This window comes from Ranitomeya imitator, chromosome 5 (genome assembly GCF_032444005.1).
Source record: "Ranitomeya imitator isolate aRanImi1 chromosome 5, aRanImi1.pri, whole genome shotgun sequence".
Lineage (NCBI taxonomy): Eukaryota > Metazoa > Chordata > Amphibia > Anura > Dendrobatidae > Ranitomeya > Ranitomeya imitator.
The window spans coordinates 544,223,796-544,247,618 of record NC_091286.1 but is presented as its reverse complement, the minus strand read 5'-3'; the positions used below and the strand labels follow the sequence as shown (position 1 = coordinate 544,247,618).

Sequence of the window (23,823 nt, the reverse complement as noted above, 5' to 3'; positions counted from 1 at the left end):
CATGTTGTCCTACTCCAAGCTGTTCAGGCTTGAGAGCCAACTACCAATTAAGTAAATCAGGTGATGTGCATCTCTGTAATGAGGAGGAGTGTTGTCTAATGACATCAAAACCGTATATAAGGTGTGCTTAATTATTAGGCAACTTCCTTTCCTTTGGCAAAATGGGTCAGAAGAGAGATTTGACGGGCTCTAAAAATTCCAATATTGTGAGATGTCTTGCAGAGGGATGCAGCAGTCTTGAAACTGCCAAACTTTTGAAGCGTTATCAGCGAACAATCAAGCGTTTCATGGCAAATAGCCAACAGGGTTACAAGAAGTGTGTTGGGCAAAAAAGGCGCAAAATAACTGCCCATGAATCGAGCAAAATCAAGTGTGAAGATGCCAAGATGCCATTTGCCACCAGTTTTGCCATATTTTAGAGCTGCAACGTTACTGAAGTAACAAAAAGCACAATGAGTGCGATACTCAGGGACATGACCAAGGTAAGGAAGGCTGAAAGACAACCACCTTTGAACAAGAAACATAAGATAAAACGTCAAAACTGGGCCAAGAAATATCTTAAGACTGACTTTTCAAAGGTTTTATGGACAGATGAAATGAGAGTGACTCTTGATGGGCCAGATGGATAGGCCAGAGGCTGGATCAGTAAAGGGCAGAGAGCTTCACTCCGACTCAGACGCCAGCAAGGTGGAGGTGGGGTACTGGTATAGGCTGGTGTCATCAAAGATGAACTTGAGGGACCTTTTCGGGTTGAGGATGGAGTGAAGCTCAACTCCCAGACCTACTGCCAGTTTCTGGAAGACAATTTCTTCAGGCAGTGGTACAAGAAGAAGTCGGTATCATTCAAGAAAAACATGATTTTCATGTAGGACAATGCTCCATCACATGCCTCCAACTACTCCACAGCATGGCTGGTCAGTAAAGGTCTCAAAGAAGAAAAAATAATGACATGGCCCCCTTGTTCATCTGATCTGAACCCCATAGAGAACCTGTGGTCCCACATAAAATGTGAGATCTACAGTGAGGGAAAACAGTCCACCTCTCGGAACAGTGTCTGGGAGGCTGTTGTGGCTGCTGCATGCAATGTTGATCGTAAACAAATCAAGCAACTGACAGAATCTATAGATGGAAGGCTGTTGAGTGTCATCATAAAGAAAGGTGGCAATATTGGTCACTAATTTTGGGGGGTTTTGTTTATGCATGTCAGAAATGTTTATTTCTAAATTTTGTGCAGTTATATCGATTTACCTGGTGAAAATAAACAGGTGAGATGGGAATATATTTGTTTTTTATTACGTTGCCTAATAATTCTGCACAGTAATAGTTACCTGCACAAACAGATATCCTCCGAAGATAGCCAAATCTAAAAAAACCCCACTCCAACTTCCAAAAATATTAAGCTTTGATATTTATGAGCCTTTTGGGTTGATTGAGAACATATTTGTTGATCAATAATAAAAATAATCCTCTAAAATACAACTTGCCTAATAATTCTGCACACAGTGTATTTATATAGAGCACCATTAATTCCATGGTGCTGTACATGAAACGGGGTTACATCAAAATACAAATATCGCTTACAGTAAACAAAACTAACAATGACAGACTGATACAGAGGGGAGATGACCCTGCCCTTGCGGGCTTACATTCTACAGGATTGTGGGGAAGGAGACAGTAGGTCGGGGTTTTGCGATAGCTCTGATGGTGTGGTCATTACAGGTTGTAAGCTTCTTTGAAGAGATGGGTTTTCAGGTTTCATTTGAAGGATCCAAATGTGGTGGATAACCAGACATGTTGGGGCACAAAATTCCAGATGATGGGGGATATTCAGGAAAAGTCTTGGAGGCGATTGGGTGAGGAGCGAATAAGCATGGAGGAGAAAAGCAGGTCTTGGGAGGACCAGAGATTATGTGAGGGATTATTGAGAGATTAGTTCCGAAATATAGGGAGGAGAAAGGTTATGGATGGCTTTTTATGTCAGTGTTACTAGTTTAAACTGGATACGCTGGGAAATTGGGAGCCAGTGAAGGGATTTGCAAAGAGGGGAAGCAGGAGTGTAGCGAGGCGAGAGATTAATTAGTCGGGCAGCAGAGTTAAGGATGGACTGGAGGGGTGCGAGATTGTTAGAGGGTAGGCCACAAAGGAGGATGTTGCAATAGTCGAGGCGGCAGATGATTAGGACATGCACAAGCATTTTGCTAGAGTAAGGTTTGAGGAAAGGACGGATTCTGGAAATATTTTCTAGCTGGAGCCGACAGGAGGTGGCGAGAGCTTGGATGTGCGGTTTAAAGGACAGGGCAGAGTCAAGGGTTAAGGTACCGTCACACTAAGCGATGCTGCAGCGATACCGACAACGATCCGGATCGCTGCAGCGTCGCTGTTTGGTCGCTTTAGAGCTGTCACATAGACAGCTCTCCAGCGACCAACGATCCCGAGGTCCCCGGTAACCAGGGTAAACATCGGGTAACTAAGCGCAGGGCCGCGCTTAGTAACCCAATGTTTACCCTGGTTACCATCCTAAAAAGTAAAAAAACAAACGCTACATACTTACCTACCGCTGTCTGTCCTCGGCGCTCTGCTTCTCTGGTCTGGCTGTGAGCGCCGGGCAGCCGGAAAGCAGAGCGGTGACGTCACCGCTCTGCTTTCCGGCCGATGTGCTCACAGCCAGACCAGAGAAGCAGAGCGCCGAGGACAGACAGCGGTAGGTAAGTATGTAGCGGTTGTTTTTTTTACTTTAACGATGGTAACCAGGGTAAACATCGGGTTACTAAGCGCGGCCCTGCTCTTAGTTACCCGATGTTTACCCTGGTTACCAGCGAAGACATCGCTGAATCGGTGTCACACACGCCGATTCAGCGATGTCTACGGGGAGTCCAGCGACCAAATAAAGTTCTGGACTTTCTTCCCCGACCAGCGACAGCACAGCAGGGGCCTGATCGCTGCTGCCTGTCACACTGGACGATATCGCTAGCGAGGACGCTGCAACGTCACGGATCGCTAGCGATATCGTCTAGTGTGACGGTACCTTACCTCCAAGGCAGCGGATTACCGGGACGGTGGAAAGTGTGAATTAATTTATTGTGATAGATAGATCAGGTAGGGAAAATGTGTGAGATGGAGGAAAGATAATTAGTTCGGTTTTGTCCACATTGAGTTTGAGAACGCGAGAGGAGAAGAAGGAGGATATGGCTGATAGGCACTCTGGGATTCTGGAGAGCAGAGAGGTGACATCTGGGCCAGAGAGGTTGATCTGAGTGTCATCGGCATATAGATGGTATTGGAAGCCATAGGACTTAGCATTATATTGCTAAGTGACTAATTTTACTTTTTATGAAGTGCACATTAGAAATTAAAACTCTGAAATCTCAAGCACTGAAAAAAATGCAATGGAAAGGCTATGACTTTGGAGCAAAAGAAGCAAAATAACTTTATTAAAGGTGATTGTTCTCAGATCATTTATTGCATAAAAAATATTAAAATGATTCTCTTATGACATTTGAATCAAAGTGAATAAAAAGCGAAAGCTTTACAGTGATGCGAAAAATGAAGCGATGCGCCTTCTTGAATCATACAGAATCTTAAATATCACGATCAATGAGATAGCTAGCTATGTTTCTCACAGCCAACATGGTCTCCTTGCAGGTTGGTTCTATGTCATGTTCAGGAAGCAGAAAATTATAATCACCTTCATCACGCAGCTCAAATACAAATGAGTACTTAATGCCTTCGTAATAAGACCAATCGATAGAAGAGCCACAAACTGGATCTGGAAACAGATATGATTAGTTAATAACAATTATACAGTATATACTGTACATCATATCAACATGTAACTTTCATATGACAATGTTTCCCAATGTGTCCATGTGGCGGGACAAAAGAGTGTTTTTCTGTACATCTGTCTGCCACAAAAAGGTATGGAATAATGTGCCCCATTGATATCAATTGAGACCCTGGCTTTGGAGCTAGAAAATTCTCTCTGTCTCTCATTTTGTCTGTCTCTGTCTCTCTTCACCTAGAACTCTGAACATTAAAATGGACTTCTTTGAGAAATACGTGTTTGGAATTTAGCACTGGACACTAAGCGTTCTGTACGAACCCCCAAACTTTTTAGTTTGAGTTTGCTCAGCTTCTAATCATGTGCTGTCACTGGACAGAATATATGAAGATCATCCAGAATAGGAAAAGATATATTAGGCTCTGGGTGGGGTATTTTTGCTGGGAACATTTTTTCCATGGTCTTCTCTATGGGATTTGAAAAACAATGTCCCAAATACTAGTTATAAAAAATGTTATGAAAAAGATTGGAAATTTGTAACTTAATTTTTTTACAAACGTCTCGACAAATGTGTGCAGGAGGCCTCTATACTGTATTCTAACCAGGAAAGAGTGCAGAATATATTGCAATTCTTTCTGAGAGCACAGGTTTGGAAAGATTCTCATGATACAGGTGCTCCTCACAAAATTAGAATATCATCAAAAAGTTAATTTATTTCAGTTCTTCAATATAAAAAGTGAAACTCTAATATTATATAGAGTCATTACAAACATAGTGATCTATTTCAAGTGTTTATTTCTGTTAAAGTTGATGATTATGGTTTACAGACAATGAAAACCCAAGTCATTATCTCAGTAAATTAGAATACTTTATAACACCAGCTTTAAAAATGGTTTTAAATTCCAAAATTTTGGCCTACTGAAATGAATGTTCAGTAAATGCACTCAATACTTGGTCGTGGCTCCTTTTGCAACAATTACTGCATCAATGTGGTGTTTCATGGAGGCAATCAGCCTGTGGCACTGCTGAGGTGTTATGGAAGCCTAGGTTGCTTTGATAGCAGCCTTCAGCTCATCTGAACTGTTGGGTCTGGTGTGTCTCATCTTAATCTTGACAATACCCCATAGATTCTGTACTAAATTAATGTCAGGCGAGTTTGCTGGCCAATCAAGCATAGTGATACTGTTGTTTTTAAACCAGGTATTGGTACTTTTGGCAGAGTGGACAGGCACCAAGTCTTGCTGGAGAATCTCCAAAAATCTTGTCGGCAGAGGGAAGCATGAAGTGCACTAAAATTTTCTGGTAGACGGCCACACTGACTTTGGTCTTGATAAAATACAGTGGATCTACATCAGCAGATGACATGGCTCCCCAAACCACCACTGATGGTGGAAACTTCACACTAGACCTCAAGCAGCTTGAATTGTGTGTTTCTCCACTCGTCCTCCAGACTCTGGGACCTTGATTTCCAAATGAAATGTAACATTTTGTTTCATGTGAATACAACACCTTGGACTACCAAGCAATAGTCCAGTTCTTTTTCTTCTTGGCCCAGGTAAGACGCTTCTGTCTTTGTCTATTGGTCATGAATGCATGACAAAAGGAATGCGACTCTTGTAGCCCATATCCTGGATACATCTGTGTGTTGTGGCTCTTGAAGCAATGACTACAGCAGCAGTCCACTCCTTTTGAATCTCCCCCAAATTTTTTGTATTGCCTTTTCTTAACAATCCTTTCAAGGCTGCGATTATCCCGGTTGCTTGTGCACCTTTTTTGACCACACTTTTTCCTTCCTCTCAACTTTCCATTAATATGCTTGGATACAGCACTATGTGAAAAGCCAGCTTTTTTAGCAATGACCTTTTGTGGCTAAGGCTAGGGTCACATTGCGTTAGGACAGTCCGTTTAGCGCATAGCGCTACGGACTGCGCTAACGCAATGTCCCAAAAGGGATCGCGTTTGCCGATCCTGCTAGCACAGATCCCCAATCTGCACTAGCGAGGAACGGACCGCGAATGCTGCAAGCAGCGTTCGTGGTCCGTCACTCAAATGACGGCACATCGCTAGCGCATGCCCAATGTGGGCGTGCGCAAGTGATGCATTCGCCATTACAATCAATGGTGGCCTTAATGGACTATGTTACACCGCGTTATGCCGTGGTGTAACGTAGTCCGTTAAACGGGTTCACATAATGTAATGTGAACCTAGCCTAACCCTCCCTGTGGAGTGTGTCAATGACAGCCTTCTGGACATTTGCCAAGTTAGCAGTCTATCCCATGATTGTGGTGTCTAATGGAACAGACTGAGGGATCTTTTTAAGCATTTAGGAAGCCATTGTAGGTGTTTTTTGATAATTATACTAATTTACATAGATAATGACTTTTTGGGTTTTCATTGGTTGTTGTAAGCTATAATCATCAACATTAACAGAAATAAACACTTGATATAGATCACTCTGTAATGACTCTATATAATATTTGAGTTTCACTTTTTGTATTGAAGAACTGAAATAAATTACATTTTTGATAATATTCTAATTTTGTGAGAAGCACCTGTATGTGTGGTGAAATGGTGTGGTTGTGGCACAGTTGTTACACGGCTTTGACATGGTCAAAATCATGTGCGATTGACTGCATGTGATTTTTGCACAACCAATCAGAAAGTAGCACTGTCACAGCATGTTTATGGGCAAACCGCTTGCCGTCAACCACATAAGTCTTAAAATGTGAAACCTTGATCCTTGACATGTCCAGTCTCCCATTATAATTGTAACCTGGGATATGTGACTATTTTTTTTAATGTATTGTTTTCTTCATATCTGTTAAAGACACAAACTCACAGATTGTGGTGTAGATGGGTCCATATGTGTAGGTGGTGTTGTATAAACTGTAAAGTGCTTTCACTGCAGACTTTGCTACTTGTTCCTGTAAAAGAAATAACATGAAATATGAAGTATATATATATATATATATATGTATATATAAATATATATATATACTAGATGATGGCCTGATTCTAACGCATTGGGTATTCTAGAATATGTATGTTGTTTATTTATGAAGTTTTCAGAATGCAATTTATACACAGGATTCGGCCGGCTGCGACCAATTAGCGAAGCGTGGTTCAAATTCCGCGAGACCGCAATGCATGGACCGCTCACTGGAACGTCGCGAGGAGCAGGAAAGGACTCGGCTGGATGCGTGGGCCCACGGAAGGTGAGTATATAATGATTTTTTATTTTTTAAATTATTTTTAACATTAGAACTTTTTACTATTGATGCCGCATAGGCAGCATCAATAGTAAAAAGTTGGTCACACAGGGTTAATAGCAGCTTTAACAGACTGTGTTACACCGTGGCATAACGTGGTCTGTTAACGTTGCCATTAACCCTGTGTGAGCGCTGACTGGGGGGGAGTATGGACTGCGGGCACTGACTGCAGGGAGTAAGGAGCGGCCATTTTGCCACCGGACTGTGCCCGTCGCTGGTTGGTCGTGGCCGTTTTGCTGGGACCAATCAGCGACTTGGGATTTCCGTGACAGAAAGAAAGACAGACAGACAGAAGGGCAGACAGAAAGACGGAAGTGGACCTTAGACACTTATATAGTAGACATATATACAGTATACATGTCATTGGCAAGCTATAGGCGCAGCAGGAGACAGGGAAACCCCTTAATTATAGGCAAATGGCATTGTCTATTGAACGTGGATTATCAGCACTTCCCCTATCCATGATTGATTGCCATAGACAACAGTGATACTGTTGTGAGATAAACTTTTAAAATATATCCAGTATGGGTAGAAAATTGAAGTCTTCCCACAATTAGGTTAATTTCTGGTTGGTATTCATAACTAGCACTCACCCACCCAACTTCACAGGGGAGAAGATCTAGAGGAGATTATTGTCACTTGTTTTCTATTCCTTTCCTCCCAGAAAGTGTAAATTCTTCTGATTCATGCAGATTCCCCAGAAGAGGCCAGTGACAGAGAAACCCATATGTGATGAGTGCACGGCTAGATTTTAACGTCAGAAGTCTTTTAATGATGGGTTTGATCATCTGCACTTTTGTACACTGTTCTCTTAGCAGGACAGATGATCGGCAGACTTACAGGGAGTGGAAAGGAAGACTGATTCCTGGTAGGCAAATCCAAGTGAAGCAGAGGTTGGTGAGTGATTGTGAAGATCAACTAACTATAGGAAGAGTTCGATGTTGTAGCTGTGTTAATTATCTTTTGAAAGCTAACTTTGGAGGAATAGGATGGGAGAGCTGGCCCTGAAAGACTTGCATCAGGCCCCTTATACTGTACTTTTTTTTAATTGAGGCCATATTAAAGATTAAGTTTAATGACGTTTTTGTAAGATCAGTTTTTATCAATGAGAGACATTCCTGTTTTATACTCATTTTCTGTTTTAATCAAATGTGGATAAGCCAGAATATTAAGTTCCCCATCTATAAGCCAGGCTGTTACAGCTGACTGAAGGTAATTTATAGTCTTTTTTACACAGGTCTATGAACCATTAACAGTGAGAGAAAAATTGCAAACATGGTTGTTCTGTCTGAACAAAGCAGTTAGAACATATTGTTTGGATCCACAGGGAATCTTCCTGTACAAGCTAGTTGGTGGGGGTTGTGAATTCCTTCTTTAAAGCAGGGAAGCTAGGCCCCCCTGCTGAGCCAGGTGTCCTGTTACAGCTACACACCTTTCAGGAGGAAAATAAGCTGCCACTACATCCCCTTATCCGTCACAGGCTGATAATTGGGAATAAGGTTTCCCTCAATTGCTTTTCCAATTATTATTGGCTCATCTAAGTGGGTGATAAGTTTCAGTTTAGATGCCATGTGATGCTGTAGTTGAATGCACTGCAGGGGAAACGATCACTTGCTTCTAGATTCACACAGAGATCTACACTGATTGCTGCAAGTCCTAGCAACTGTATTTCCTTCAATCAGTAGTTTGTATTAATTGAATAATAAATGTTGGCAGTACAGTTAGCAAGAAAGAAGTGGAGCAGCCTCATCTGATAAAGGTTTTTTTTTTATAGTAAATGTTCATTTCCCCATGAAATACTTGTGCTGTTGCTCTTTCTGCTCAAAAGAATTTCCTTCCACTCGAGTGTCAAAGCTGTCTTACCCCACTGTTAGTGGTACTACCCCACTGTTCATTTATACATACATTTCCAGGAGAAATAACAGAAGAAAAGGCATGCTCCAGAAGTGTTATAATATCAGGAATACAAGCATTTGCTAACAGAGAAGTAATGAAAGCTGGATGTAATCTGTTTCCGTAAATGACTTTATAGTGAAATGGTACATTCATAGCTCACTAGTCCCAGATTTGGACCTACCAGTTTTTCATGATTTGGTGGTAATTCTTCTGTATATCCATAGGGATATAATAATAATTGTGAGAATGAGTGAAAACTTATGTAACTTCTCAATGATTGAAGATTTTCACGAATATATGCAGTAAGAGCTTTTATTTCAGGTGCAGATTCGGGAGCAGTTCCAGCATAGGCTTCACTACACGGCTCATCATTAAAGTCAATACCTGCATGAGAAAAATGCTTATGACTAATGTTTTTGTATAAATGTAAATGTCTGCTTTAAAATTGACTGATTTTTATTAAAGGGAACCTATCAGGACTATTTTTTTCAATTGAAACTAATAGTAGCTTGGTTACTGCAACCGAGAGGAGTCAGAAAACTGCAGCGTCTGCACTCAAAAGAAGCACTTCTCCTTTTATTGTTTATTTCTTTTGGCAGAAAAGGGGTTAATCGGCCATGTTGGAAACTCTGGGAATATGAGCTGTCAGCTGAGCTCAGTTAGGCAGTTAGGCTACGTTCATATTTGCGGTGCGCCGGGCGCAACCACGGCGACGTGTGCGCCCCTATATTTAACATGGGGGGCGAATGGACATGCGTCAGGGCGCAAAGGACGCTGCTTGTTGCATTTTTTTGTGCTATAAAAATGAACGCATGCATCACAAAACGCAGCGTTTTGCTGCGTTGTTGCGTGCGTTGTACATTGCGTCACCGACGCAGCACACAACAACGCAAATGTGTTACTCCCATATCCTTTATGAACTGGGTCCTGATTCAAACCCACGTCTGAGCTAGCTTATGCTGCATGGCTTGGAGGAGAGTTGTTTATATGACAAGGAGTTTTGGAGGAGTTATCTGTGACTGTTACGTGGTTTGCAAGTGTGATAATACCCTTCCCTCTTCTTACTTTGTTTATTTCCTGTCCTCCACTCCCCCATGCATTCCGCTGTTATATGTGAGTGAATATTTGTATATTCAGTTTACCCTTGTTGGTGTTGCATTGTTCGCCGGGTTGGTGTACAGCGGTGCGCAGTAGCGCCCCTCTTCCCTGGGTGGGGGAAGAGAACAGACAGAGGGCTAATTCAGGAGATAAGGCAAGGGTGGCGGCCCTGGAATATTCACCTTCAGAAGTATCCCGTGGGATAAAGCTAGGTAGGATGTCCCCTAGTGGTAGGGACAGGGAAGGAGTCCTGGTCCTGGGTCACTCGACAGCTGAGTTGTGACAGTAATGCTGTATATGTTCTAGTACAACAATAAAAATGATACTACTTTTCTTGTAATTCAATGTTTCAATACTGAGGAATAAAACTTTGAGGACACAAGCAAAGTAGCCCATAAAGACTATTTGGGAATATTGATCCATTCAGTTTATTGACACCCCACATGCATTTGTTAGCTAATTTGCATGTGGCTTTAAAAGGTATCACTTTTATTGTCATGAGCTACACAGTCATACCACTAGTTTCAATGGTAAAATTGTCCTGACAGGTTCCCTTTAGTGGTCATCTCATATTCTTTAAGACATTTATGAAAAGAATAAAGTACGGCATTTATTTGCCACAATATTTATCTGGTTTTTCAATTTTTACTATAATATGCAATAAACAGAGATGCGGGTCAAGTTTTCATTACTGATTTATCTGTAACTCACCATTCCATGATATATTGAAATTTCTGTTAAGATCTGTGCCAATACATTTATCAATGGGTGTTGGAGCGCGATTCTTCCTCCACATACGATCCTGCAGTCATTATAAAATATGAGCGTTGCCTAATGTCTGAAACAACTTGGAATGACTGTTATTAAAAAGTTGAAGAGGACATTTTACTTTGTACAGATGTATTGAAAGTATATTGTGTAGCACGTGAGTTATTTTAAAAATAATTTGCTTCCATGTATGACAATTGATCAGTTGAATCTTGTGTTTCAGATTAATGTATGTTATGGGTAGGATACATGTTTTTGGTGCTCAGAATTAGAATTATATGTCAAGTTAAGCCTAACTGCCATTTGGTAGACAGTCCCCCATTTTAGTCTTCTATTTTTGAAAGTATTCTTACATTGGAGCATTTTTTCCACACCTGCCTAATAATTTTGCACAGTACTGAACAGTATATCTTCTATATTTGCAACTTTCTTTTGTGTATATGCACTCCATTTTGTTCATTTGTCTACATAGTAACATAGTAACATAGTTAGCAAGGCCGAAAAAAGATATTTGTCCAACCAGTTTAGCCTATTTTCCATCAGAATATATCCCCAGATCTACGTCCTTCTAAAGAACCTAATAATTGTAAGATACAATATTGTTACGCTTTAGGAAGACATCCAGGCCTCTCTTGAACCCCTCGACTGAGTTCGCCATCACCATCTCCTCAGCCAAGGAATTCCAGATTCTCACAGCTCTAGCAGTAAAGAATCCTCTTCTATGTTGGTGGAAAAATCTTCTCTCCTCCAGACGCAGAGAATGCCCCCTTGTGACCTTCACCTTCCTTGGTATAAACAGATCCTCGGAGAGATATTTGTATTGTCCCCTTAGATACTTATACATGGTTATTAGATCGCCCCTCAGTCATCTTTTTTCTAGACTAAATAATCCTAATTTTGCTAATCTCTCTGGACATTGTAGTTCCCCCATCCCCTTTATTAATTTTGTTGCCCTCCTTTGTACTCGCTCTAGTTCCATTAGATCCTTCCTGAGTACCGGTGCCCAAAACTGTACACAGTACTCCATGTGCAGTCAAACCAGAGATATCCTCTATGCTGAGGAAGGAAATGCCATTTTCCGAAACACGTAGGAATTGGTTCTAATTACTCACCGTCAGCAAGAAGTCCGTATCACGTGATCGCTTCATACCACGTGACCGGGGATGTTACGAAGGTCCTACAGGCCCTTTAGGAAACACGTGCACTGCTGGACGCCGGACAGCGCTTTTTTGAGTCTTTCTACTAGCAGTTCTCTGTGAAGAAGTCGTACTAGCCTAAAGCTATGTACAGTATCCAGCAATAACGGGATTGTTATCTAGGACTAATCAGTTCGAGCACAACGGCACTTTACCTACCAGGACTCTCTGATAGGCATCTAAAGGTACAGTCCCCTGTGTTTGTATTAGTATGTTAGAGCAAAATAGACAGCTAATATTGCTATATTACCTCTGACTTTGAAATTAGTTCTTGGTAGTATATAAATATGTTCGCTGAATTCATACCCTTTTTAGATAAGCTTTAATAGAAGGTTTATGGTCTTATTCGTATATAAGATTAATTCAGTTTTATTATTTAGGATATCACCATATGCACTAAAGCACTTTAATCATCAGGATCTCTTGGCCATACATAAGGTAAAATGTATTGATCTAATCTGTATATATATAGATAATTAATATAAGAGCACTGCAGGATAACATACGAACCCTGTAGCCAGCGCAAGTTTTTCTTTATTTTAATACTATTTTTCTGGGTCTATATGGTTGAGACTCTAACTTTGCAGCGGTTTTCAGGAAGTATATGAGCGCCACTAAAAATAATTTTAATTCTATTCCTATTTCTTGTCCTTTTATTCCCACAAGGTATAAACCGCTTACAGTGCCTATTTAGGATGTTCTTAAACATTTCCCATTTACTATCTGTATTCTTATATCTGAGGACATTGTCCCAGTCAATCAGATTAAGGGCATCTCTAAGCTGGTCAAACTTTGCCTTCCTTAAGTTCAGTGTTTTTGTGACTCCCTGACAAGTCCCCCTAGGGAAAGACAAGTGAAACTGTACAATATTGTGGTCACTCTTTCCTAGATACCCGATGACCTGCAGATTTGTTATTCTGTCAGGTCTATTAGATAGAATTAGGTCTAAAAGTGCTGCTCCTCTGGTTGGATTCTGCACCAGTTGTGAAAGATAATTTTTCTTGGTTAGTAGCAGAAACCTGTTGCCTTTGTGGGTTTCGCAGGTCTCTGTTTCCCAGTTAATATCCGGGAAGTTAAAGTCCCCTATAAAAAGGAACTCATTTTGGGTTGCAGCTTCATCTACAGTGCCTTGCGAATGTATTCGGCTCCCTTGAACTTTTCAACCTTTTCCCACATATCATGCTTCAAACATATAGATACCAAATGTAAATGTTTGGTGAAGAATCAACAACAAGTGGAACATAATTGTGAAGTTGAATGAAATGTATTGGTTATTTTAAATTTTTGTGAAAATTCAAAAACTGAAAAGTGGGGCGTGCAATATTATTCAGCCCCTTTAACTTAATACTTTGTTGCGCCCACTTTTGCTGCGATTACAGCTGCAAAACGCTTGGGGTATGTCTCTATCAGTTTTGTACATCGAGAGGCTGTAATTCTTGCCCATTCTTCCTTGACAAACAGCTCGAGCTCAGTGAGGTTTGATGGAGATCGTTTGTGAACAGCAGTTTTCAGCTCTTTCCACAGATTCTCGATTGGATTGAGGTCTGGACTTTGACTTGGCCATTCCAACACCTGGATATGTTTATTTGTGAACCATTCTATTGTAGATTTTGCTTTATGTTTGGGATCCTTGTCATGTTGGAAGTCAAATCTCCATCCCAGTCTCAGGTCTTTTGCAGACTTCAACAGGTTTTCTTCAAGAATGGTCCTGTATTTGGCTCCATCCATCTTCCCATCAATTTTAGCCATCTTCCCTGTCCCTGCTGAAGAAAAGCAGGCCCAAACCATGATGCTGCCACCACCATGTTTGACAGTGGGGATGGTGTGTTCAGGGTGATGAGCTGTGTTGCCTTTACGCCAAACATATTGTTTGGCATTGTTGACAAAAAGTTCGATTTTGGTTTCATCTGACCAGAGCACTTTCTTCCACATGTTTGGTGTGTTTCCCTGGTGGCTTGTTGCAAACTTTAAACAACACCTTTTATGGATATCTTTGAGAAATGGCTTTCTTCTTGCCACTCTTCCATAAAGGCCAGATTTGTGCAGTGTACGACTGATTGTTGTCCTATTGACAGACTGTCCCACCTCAGCTGTAGATCTCTGCAGTTCATCCAGAGTGATCATGGGCCTCTTGGCTGCATCCCTGATCAGTCTTCTCCTTGTTTGAGTTGAAAGTTTAGAGGGACGGCCGGGTCTTGGTAGATTTGTAGCTCTATGATACTCCTTCCATTTCAATATGATCGCTTGCACAGTGCTCCTTGGGATAATTAAAGTTTTGGAAATCATTTTGTATTCAAATCTGGCTTTAAACTTCTCCACAACAGTATCACGGACCTGTGTGTTATGTTTCTTGGTCTTCATGATGCTTTCTATACTTCAAGCAGAGCCCTGAGACTATCACAGAGCAGGTGCATTTATATGGAGAATTGATTACACACAGGTGGATTATGTTTATCATCATTAGGCATTTAGGACAACATTGCATCATTCAGAGATCCACAATGAACTTCTAGAGTGAGTTTGCTGCACTGAAAGTAAAGGGGCCGAATAATATGGCACACCCCACTTTTCAGTTTTTGAATTTCCACAAAAATTTTAAATAACCAATACATTTCGTTCAATGTCACAATTGTGTTCCACTTGTTGTTGAGTCTTCGCCAAAAATTTACATTTGGTATCTTTATATTTGAAGCATGATATGTGGGAAAAGTTCCAGGGGGCCGAATACTTTCACAAGGCACTGTATCTGCCTTAGTACTAGACTTTCCATGATTTCTGTTATATTTGGGGGATGTAACAGACCCCAATTAGAATTTTGCTACTATTTTTCCCTCCATGTAATTCAAACCATATGGACTCGACATCCTCATTCCCTTCACTAATATCCTCTCTTAACCCCTTAACGACCGCGATACGCCTTTTAACGGCGGTAGTTAAGAGTACTTAAACCACAGCACCGTTAAATAATTGCGCTGTGAAAAAAGTATATAGCGCCCCCAGAGTCAGATTTTCTCAGGGGTCTCACCTGCCGGGGGTTAGGGTTGGAGCTAAAATTAGGGTTAGAGTTGGGATTAGGGTTAGGGTTAAGATTAGGGTTAGGATTGTGGTTAGGGTTAGGAATAGGGTTGGGATTAGGGTTAGGATTAGTGTTAGGTTTGGGATTAGGGTTATGGTTAGGGTTGAGATTAGGGTTAGATGTGTGTTGGGATTATGGTTGGGATTATGGTTAGGTTTGTGGCTAGGGTTATGGTTAGGGTTGGGATTAGGGTTAGGGGTGTGTTGGGATTAGGGTTGGGATTAGGGTTATGGTTAGGGTTGAGATTAGGGTTAATGGTATGTTGGGGTTAGGTTTGTGATTAGGGTTATGGTTAGGGTTGGGATTAGGGTTAGGGGTGTGTTTGGGTTAGGGTTGTGATTAGGATTATGGTTGGGGTTGGGATTAGGGTTGGGGGTGTGTTGGAGTTAAAGTTGGAGTTAGAATTGTGGGGTTTCCACTGTTTAGGTACATCAGGGGTCTCCAAACGCAACATGACTCCACCATTGATTCCAGACAATTTTGCGTTCAAAAAGTCAAATGGTTCTCCCTCCCTTCTGAGCTCTGCCATGCGCCCAAACAGTGGTTTATCCCACATATGGGGTAACTTGTGGGGATTTTCTACTGTTTAGGCACATCAGGGGCTCTGCAAATGCAACATGACGCCTACAGTAGTCCTCCCACATATGGGGTATCTACGTATTCAGGACAACAACTTTCATGGCCCAATTTTTCTTGTTACCCTTGTGAAAGTAAAAATTAGGAGGCAAAAAGATCTTTTTTGTAGAAAAATTACGAATGTGAAGCACTTGGGGGTTCAAAGTGCTCACCACACATCTAGATAAGTTCCTTAAGGGGTCTAGTTTCCAAAATGGTGCCACTTGTAGGGGATTTCCACAGGTTAGGCATATCAGGAGCTCTCCAAATGTGACATGGTGTCCAATCTCAATTCCAGCCAACTCTGCATTGAAAAAGTCAAATGGCACTCCTTCTCGTCCAAGCTCTGCCGTGCACCAAAACAGTGTTTTACTTTCACATATGGAGTATCGGCGTATTCAGGAAAAATTGAACAACAATTTTTTTAGTTCATTTTCTCTTTTTACACTTGTGAAAATAAAAAAAAATTGGTTCTGAATTAAAATGTTTGTAAAAAAAAAAAGTTAAATGTTATTTTTTTCCTTCCACACTGCTTCAGTTCCTGTGAAGCACGAAAAGGGTTAATAAACTTCTTGAATGTGGTTTTGAGCACCTTGAGAGGTGTAGTTTTTAGAATGGTGTCACTTTTGGGTATTTTCTGTCATGTATACCCCTCAAATTCGCTTTAAATGTGAGATGGTCCCTAAAAAAATGGTTTTGTAAATTTTGTTGTAAAAATGAGAAATCGCTGGTCAACCTTTAATCCTTATAACTTCCTAACAAAAAAAATTGTTTCCAAAATTGTGCTGATGGAAAGTAGACATGTGGGAAATTTTACCTATTAACTATTTTGTGTGGCAAATCTCTCTGATTTAAGGGCATAAAAATTCAAAGTTTGAAAATTGCAAAATTTTAAAAATTTTCACCATATTTCTGTTTTTTTCATAAAAAGTAATATAGAAGAAATTTTACCGCTATCATGAAGTACAATATGTTACGAAAAACCATTCTCAGAATCAGCAGGATTCATTAAAGCATTCCAGAGTTATAACCTCATAAATTAACAGTGGTCAGAATTGTAAAAATTGGCCTGATCGTTAAGCTGCAAATTGGCTCTGTCACTAAGGGGTTAAAATAATCTTTAGGCAAGACTATACATAAAGACAAACCCCTCCTCCTCTCTGATTTTATGATCCTTTCTAAACAGACTGTAACCCTGTAAGTTAACTGCTCAGTCATAGCTTTAATCTAATCATGTCTCGGTTATTCCCACTATGTCATAGTTACCTGTGGTTATTTTTGCTTCTAGTTCTTCCATCTAGTTTGACAGGCTTCAGGCGTTTGCGAGCATGCAGTTTAGAGGATTTTGTTTTGTTCCAATCTCCTCCCTGTGGACTGTTTTAGATATTTTGTTACCTCTCTTCCAAGTATGTTATCTTGGGTTTTCTTTGTCGCACCTTATATCCTTCATCAATAAATTTTTTTTTGGCTTCATGTTTTTATTCCCGTCCCCTCTTCTTCTAGTTTAACGCCCTCGTGATGAGTGTAGGGAGCCTTCTGGTGAATGTGTGTTTCCCAAGTTTGTTGAGGTGCAGTCCATCGTACAGGTAATTCACACCGTGGTTCAGGAATCTGAATCCTTGTTGACTGCACCATCGTCTGAGCCAGTTGTTCTTTTTTTTTTAAATTATTTATTATGAATTTTCAAAATACAGAACAAAGAATCAGTACACGAACATAAATCCTAAGAGGACCAGTATTATATAATAACGAAGCTGAGTATGTCAAGTGCCCTGGTCCGTACAGGAAACGTCCAAGAGTCCTGAGAGCGAGCTTACATATATCCATCCATAGGATTGTAAGAGTTTGTGGGGAGTGACAGCAGAACTTCCTGAGGTGTTAGATTCCGTGTGATTAAACCTATTCGTCGGAGGTATTCAAAGATTTCGTCCCAGAATTTAGCGATAATTGGGCAGTACCAAAATATATGAGCTAAAGAGCCAGTGGATTTCAAACATCTCCAACATAGAGGAGAATCAGACAGACCCAGATGGTAGAGTGTCTCAGGAGTTCTATACCATCTTGAAAGGACTTTAAAAGTATTTTCTTGCAACAAAACACATCTTGAAAAACCATGTGAGTTTCCCAAAACTTGCTCTGTCTCCCGATTTGACAGGGACAAATTTAGCTCGGTTTCCCATGAGGATATATATAGAGGTTTGAAATGCGTGTTGGGGGAAATTAGGTTAGAATACAATTTAGAGATTAATTTAGGTGGCATAGTTTTCAGCCTGAGAAGGAATTCCAGCCAAAGCCATTTTGTGTTATTTTGGATATCCAACTTAAATTTTGAAACAATATGTTGTGCATGATATTTTTGTATGAAGTCCCAGGGTCGTTTTTTGGCTTCTTGAGGCCAGTTATCCATGCATTTAATCTGGTTGGAAAGGAGATGTGAGATTGGGAGTGCCGGCAAAGAGTTCCATAGATCAAAAGCATTTATGTAGTTTGGCTCAATGAGCCAGGGTATAATATTCAAAGGAATGTTATCTAGGAAAAAGCAATGTGGCCATTTATTTGGGACAAGCGCTCTTAATGGCCAAGATATTATTGGTTATTGTCTCTAATGAACCTTGCAGAGGGCAGAGGAGGTCCAGAGATATATCTCCTCCTTCTTTCCTAGCAACTTAAGTTCAAGATTAGACGTTTTCTGGTCAGTTCTAATTTTAATCAGGTTCATCCATTGGGCCAGGTGGATTGCCTAATAATAAGTCTTGAGATTAGGAAGTCCAAGGCCACCTTTCTTTTTTGGGAGGGAGAGGATTTTAAAGGGAAATCTAGCTCTCTTATCCCTCCACACAAACCTAGTGACCAGTCTATTAGCAGTTACAAAAAAGGACTTGAGGAGAGGTATGGGTATCATATTCTTATGATAGTAGATTTTTGGGAGGATATAGGATTTAATTATATTTATCCTACCAATCTATGAAAGGTATGGCAGGTCGTTTGTATGTTATCTAGTAGAGGGAGGAAATTGTGTTTGTAAAGAGTAGAGGGATCTGCAGTAAGGAAGACTCCTAGGTATTTCAATTTTTCAGTGGTCCACTTAATAGGGGTATTCTTTTTAAGCTCTGAAACCACTTCTTCTGTTGTCGAAATGTTCAAAACCTCGGATTTATACATATTAACTCTGAAGTTAGAAGCAACTCCAAACTCATCAAGCAGCTCTAGAAGATTAGGGAAAGCTGTTATGGGGTTCAAGATTAGAATCAAGAGGTCATCCGCAAAAGTTGCTGTTTTAAATTTCATTTGATCTACCACGAGCCCCCTGATTGCTTCATCCTGTCTTATTTTCTGTATTAGGGTCTCCATAACCATCACAAAAAGGGTGGGGGAGAGAGGGCAGCCTTGTCTAGTGCTATTTCCAATTGCGAAGGAGTCCGAGAGTAGCCTGTTGACTCTAACTCTAGCAGTTGGGGTTGAGTACAGCGTCATAATGGCATCAATAAGAGGGGATGGAAGTCAAGCTTCCGTAAAGTGCAAACCATATAATGCCAGTTGGCTCTATCGAAGGCCTTCTCGGCATCAGTTGAAAGTATAGTCAATGGGATGCTAGATCGCCTGGTGTGTGAAATGGCTAAAAGAATTTTTGTGGCATTATCCTTACCCTCACGTCCTCTAACAAAACCCACTTGATCAGGGTGAATTAGGGAGTCCAGGACAGTGTTAATTCTGGATGCAAGGATTTTTGCCCAGAGTTTTAAGTCTGTGTTTAGTAAAGAGATGGGATGGTAATTGCCACATAAGCTGCCATCTCTCCCCTCCTTAGGGATAACGGAAATGTGTGCCTCCAAGGTCTGTTTGGTTGGGGTGTTTCCTGCCAGAAAAGAGTTAAACAGAGAGACTAAATGAGGTAGGAGCAGATCTGAAATTTTTTATAGTAGGACACAGAAAAATAAATCTGGGCCTGGAGTCTTGTTAATTGCCATAGTCTGTAAGATATCACTAATTTCTTGGAGAGTGACTTGAGATAGAAGAACTGTATGGTCTTTGGCTTGGATTTTTGGAAGGGAAAGGGTGGCCAGGAATTCCTGGATCCTATCCACCGCGGCTAAGTGATCTTTCATAGGGTCGGGTGGGTCTAAATTGTAAAGAGATTCATAATAAAGTCTGAACGCCTCCGCAATATCCTCAGACCTATCAACTTTCAGATTAGGGCTTTTATAGATGTGTTTTATAAATTTGTTTTCTTTTTGATTTTTGAGTAGGCGAAAAGTCAGCTTACTATTTTTATTACCATGGACATAGAATATATGTCTACATTGCATAAATAACTCTGCAGATTTAATATTAAGCAGGTCTTTGAATTTTTTATGGAGGGAGGAGAGATCTTGTTGAAGATTTTGAGCGTTAGATTTTTTGTGTAGACGCTCTACGATGGCGATCTGATGTAAAAGTGACATAATCTCTTTTTCCCTTTGTTTTTTCACGTGGGCACCAATTGATATAGGTTCACCTCTAAGTACTGCCTTATGCGCTTCCCAGATGTTTAGGTGTTAGGAGTCCCTCTGCAGCATTCTCTTTAAAGTAATGTGAGATTGTATATTTTATTTTCTCTAGGTTTTGTGAATTATCCATTGAGGATTAATTTAGTCTCCAAACTGTTGCAGGGCGGGGTAAGGTGTTAATGGAGATGTCTATAAAGATATGGGCATGGTCAGAGATTGTAATTACACCTATATTGGCAGATTTAATTAAACTCAAAGATCGGGACTGGATCAAAATGAGGTCAATTCGATGATAAGATGAATGAGGAGGGGAAAAGAATGTGTAGTCTTTTGTGGTAGGATGGATAGTACGCCAGGGGTCAATAAGATGAAGTGTGGTCAATTTATTCAACAGATCATGCCTCAATTTCTGGGAAATAAGGGAAGAGCCACTTGATGAGTCCATATCAGGGTTAAGGGTTAAGTTGAAGTCACCTCCAACAACTAGCAGTCTTTCTGCAAAGAGTTGTAACACATCTAGCGTTTTTATGATCCATTGGACTTGTTGTTTGTTAGGTGCATATAAATTGGCGAACGTTACCATAGTATTAGCCAGTAACCCTTTAACAAAAATATATCTCCCTTTGTGTTCACTCAAAGTATCTTTGAGCGAGAATGGAAGTCCTTTTTTTAATATTATACTAACCCCTTTAGATGCAGAGGAATTAAAGCTATTAAACCAGGTAGGGTAGGGGGAAAAGGAAGTATTAGGAACTCTACCAATTTTGAAGTGTGTTTCTTGGAGAAGGGCAACCTGAGATTTTTGTTTTTTTAAAAGTGAGAAAATTTGGTTTAGTTTTGTGGCGCATTTAGACCTTTAACATTAAAAGAGGCCACAGTGATGGAACCCTAGCTCACCTGACTATTCATACTTGGCATGTCTTGAAAAGGATTCTGTCTCACCCTGGTATCGAAAAAATAAACAAAAGCAGCATAAACAACAAACTTTGTACAATCAAAAACTCGCCTAACGCAGAGGGGGGTTTAGGAGTACCCAAACATAGGCAAGGTAGTCCAAGTTGTGAATATAAAATGCTGCTATAAAAGAGAAATAGCAAAGAAAAATAGAAAAGATAGAAAGGCAGACTAAATCATCTACAGTATATAGATAACAAAAAGCGACTGATTAATTACTATAATTTTATATAAAATGTTTTCATGGTGGATGCTTCTTGGGGTCTTGTTTCTTGACTTTAGGAAAGGTGTGCTTCTTCTTTAGAGACCACTCTTGTGGCTTCTTTATCGGGGGGAGGCACCAGTTGGTGTCCACTGGCATACGGGAAGGTAAATCAATTGGAGAAATGTCCAAAGCCTCCCAGGCCTTATGAAGATCATCCGGAGTGCGGACTACAATTTGTCGGCCACCAGCATTAACTGCAAGACCAAAGGGAAATAACAATTTGTCAGTTAAATTTTAGGCTTTCAGGGCAGAGAGAAGAGGCCTAAGTATCCGCCTCTTTGCCAGAGTGGAAGGGACCAAATCTTGGAAGAGTTGCAATTGAGAGTTATCATAGAGAATTTTGTCTTGTTCTCTGGCACTTGCTAAGATAGCGGCTGTGTCCACGTAGCTAAGAAGGCCAAAAATGATGTCCCTGGGAAGTTCGTTTGCTTTTGGTTTAGGTCTCGGCACGATGCACTCTTTCAATTGTGATTATAGAGACTCTTTCTTGACCCAGAAGATTGGTAAAAATTTATTTGAATGCTTTATCCAGGGCTTCTCGAGCAAAGGACTCTGGGACACCTCTTCTGCTCCTATTTTCCTGATCTTCTGCGGCAAATAGTGCTACATTAAGGTGTTGTTATTGTTTGAGAGCCGGTTCATGGAGGCAGGTTAAAGCATCGACCATATCTGTATTTGCGGACTCCAAGGTCTCAACCCTGTGGCCTAGTTGTTGGAGATCTGAGCGCATTCCTGTCACTTCCTCAAGAAGAGGTTTCATATTTTGGGCCATTAACTTTTTCATAAAAGCTATGGAGATGGGAGCTACGTCTCCTGTGGCAGAATCACTATCGGATTCGACTTCGCTGAGATCGGATTCATCTATATTCTCAAAGGAAATTGATTTTAGGAGTATGAGAAGGTTCTATTTTTTCTTCAAATATGAGTCAAGAGCACCATGAGCATTTTTTTTCTGTTCGTCTGCCATAGCTTTATTCGCTAATTTTTCAAGTTCTTTTTGTGATTTGACCTTGTTGTGACTTTCTGTTAACGTGAGTAGCTGTAAACACAACTTGGACAAAATGAGGAAAAAACTTATTTGCACATTATATTGGATTTAGAGCAGATATTTGGCATGGACACTAGGTGTCGCTATAGGATCAGTAAAGAAAAATAATGTCTTGCCGAGCACTTTCCATGTCAATATGTATAAGAAGAAAAACAAAAGAAATAAGCATATAAAGTCTCTAGTGACACTTTAAATGGAGGATAGTCTCTCACATTTGGTTAACCGAAGGATGAAGAGACAGATCAATTTCTGATCCCAGATAGCCAGCAGCACTTACTGTAAAAAAGAAGTTAAAACGGATCTCTCTGTTGTCTGTGCACTGGAGGGTTGACTCTCTCACAAAGTCTAATTGAGTAGTATATATGCTGAAAGAAGTGGGTAGGGGGCAGCAGGAGAGAAGGCACAAATAACGAGCTGTGGAGGAAGAGTGGCCTCCTCCTATATACTGATCACAGGTATTTCTCCCTGCACCAAAAGAGGAATCCAAGATGGCATCAGGTTTGGCGGGAAATCCACCAGGTCCGTCACCCCAGTTGCAGAGATGCGCTGTCCCACTGATTCTACTGCCGGGCTAAGAGGGGCACAGAGCGCCGCTGCGGACGATGTGCCCACCCAGCGTTTTGCTGACAGGTGTGTCCCCTTCTCTGTCAGTCACCGCGAGCAGGAAGCAGTGGCTGGAACACAGCAACGGCTGCCCGGTGCGCCGCAGAGCACCACAGGAATCGCCGCATCCCAGGGACGCCGGGACGCTGATGTAGGTAAGTGGTGAGCTATGTGAGCAGTGAGCTGGAGTGGGGGAGTGTATCAGGGGCAGGGGTAGTTCGTACCTCCCTGAAGCCGCTTCAGTTTGCTGTACTCCCGGTATGTGTGGTGTCCAAGAAGGCGGCGTCTCTACACCATCGCCCTCTCTCACCCGAGGTCTGAGAGTCCTGTGCTGGGGTGAGGTGCTCCACTTTTCCTCAGGATTTTCCAGGAATAACCGCAGCACTATAGTCCGTTCAGGGAGCTGTAATTAGCACTGTAGGGTCAGTAAATTCGGTGAGAATCAAGAGCTGAGCAGGAGCTCCTGAGAAGTGCAACTGTTCACTCTTGCAGTCAGGCCATGCCCCCCGAGCCAGTTGTTCTAATCAAGGATCCTGTTGCATCTCCTGGTGCCATGCCCGTCTACTGGAAGGATAGAAGAAAAAACTACCTATGCATCCAGATCCTTTACTTTCTTCCCAACTCTTCAAAGTCCTTGCAGATTGTCGGTAGGTCCTTGCCTTTTCATTGGTGCCAACATGTATCAGAAGAAATGGGTAGACGTCCTTGGAACTGATGAGCTTTGGTATTCTATCGTTCACATCCTTGATCTGGCAGAATACTTCTCTTGT

The 23,823-nt window shown here is 41.1% G+C and overlaps 1 protein-coding gene across 2 annotated transcripts in view; it reads right to left on the bottom strand.

Moving 5' to 3' along the window:
* Window positions 1-3,402: 3,402 nt before the first annotated feature.
* The window catches only part of LOC138638370 (mast cell carboxypeptidase A-like), a 62,900-nt gene continuing 42,479 nt past the window's right edge, over window positions 3,403-23,823 (bottom strand). The window contains exons 8-11 of one of the 2 annotated variants that reach the window (XM_069727603.1): window positions 10,753-10,843; window positions 9,125-9,327; window positions 6,618-6,702; window positions 3,403-3,766 (exon numbers count right to left, since the gene is read on the bottom strand). In XM_069727603.1, the coding sequence (XP_069583704.1) occupies window positions 3,579-3,766; window positions 6,618-6,702; window positions 9,125-9,327; window positions 10,753-10,843 (567 nt within the window). In that variant the 3' untranslated portion in view covers window positions 3,403-3,578. The remainder of the gene's footprint in view (window positions 3,767-6,617; window positions 6,703-9,124; window positions 9,328-10,752; window positions 10,844-23,823) is intronic. The other variant, XM_069727604.1, reaches the window with a different exon arrangement.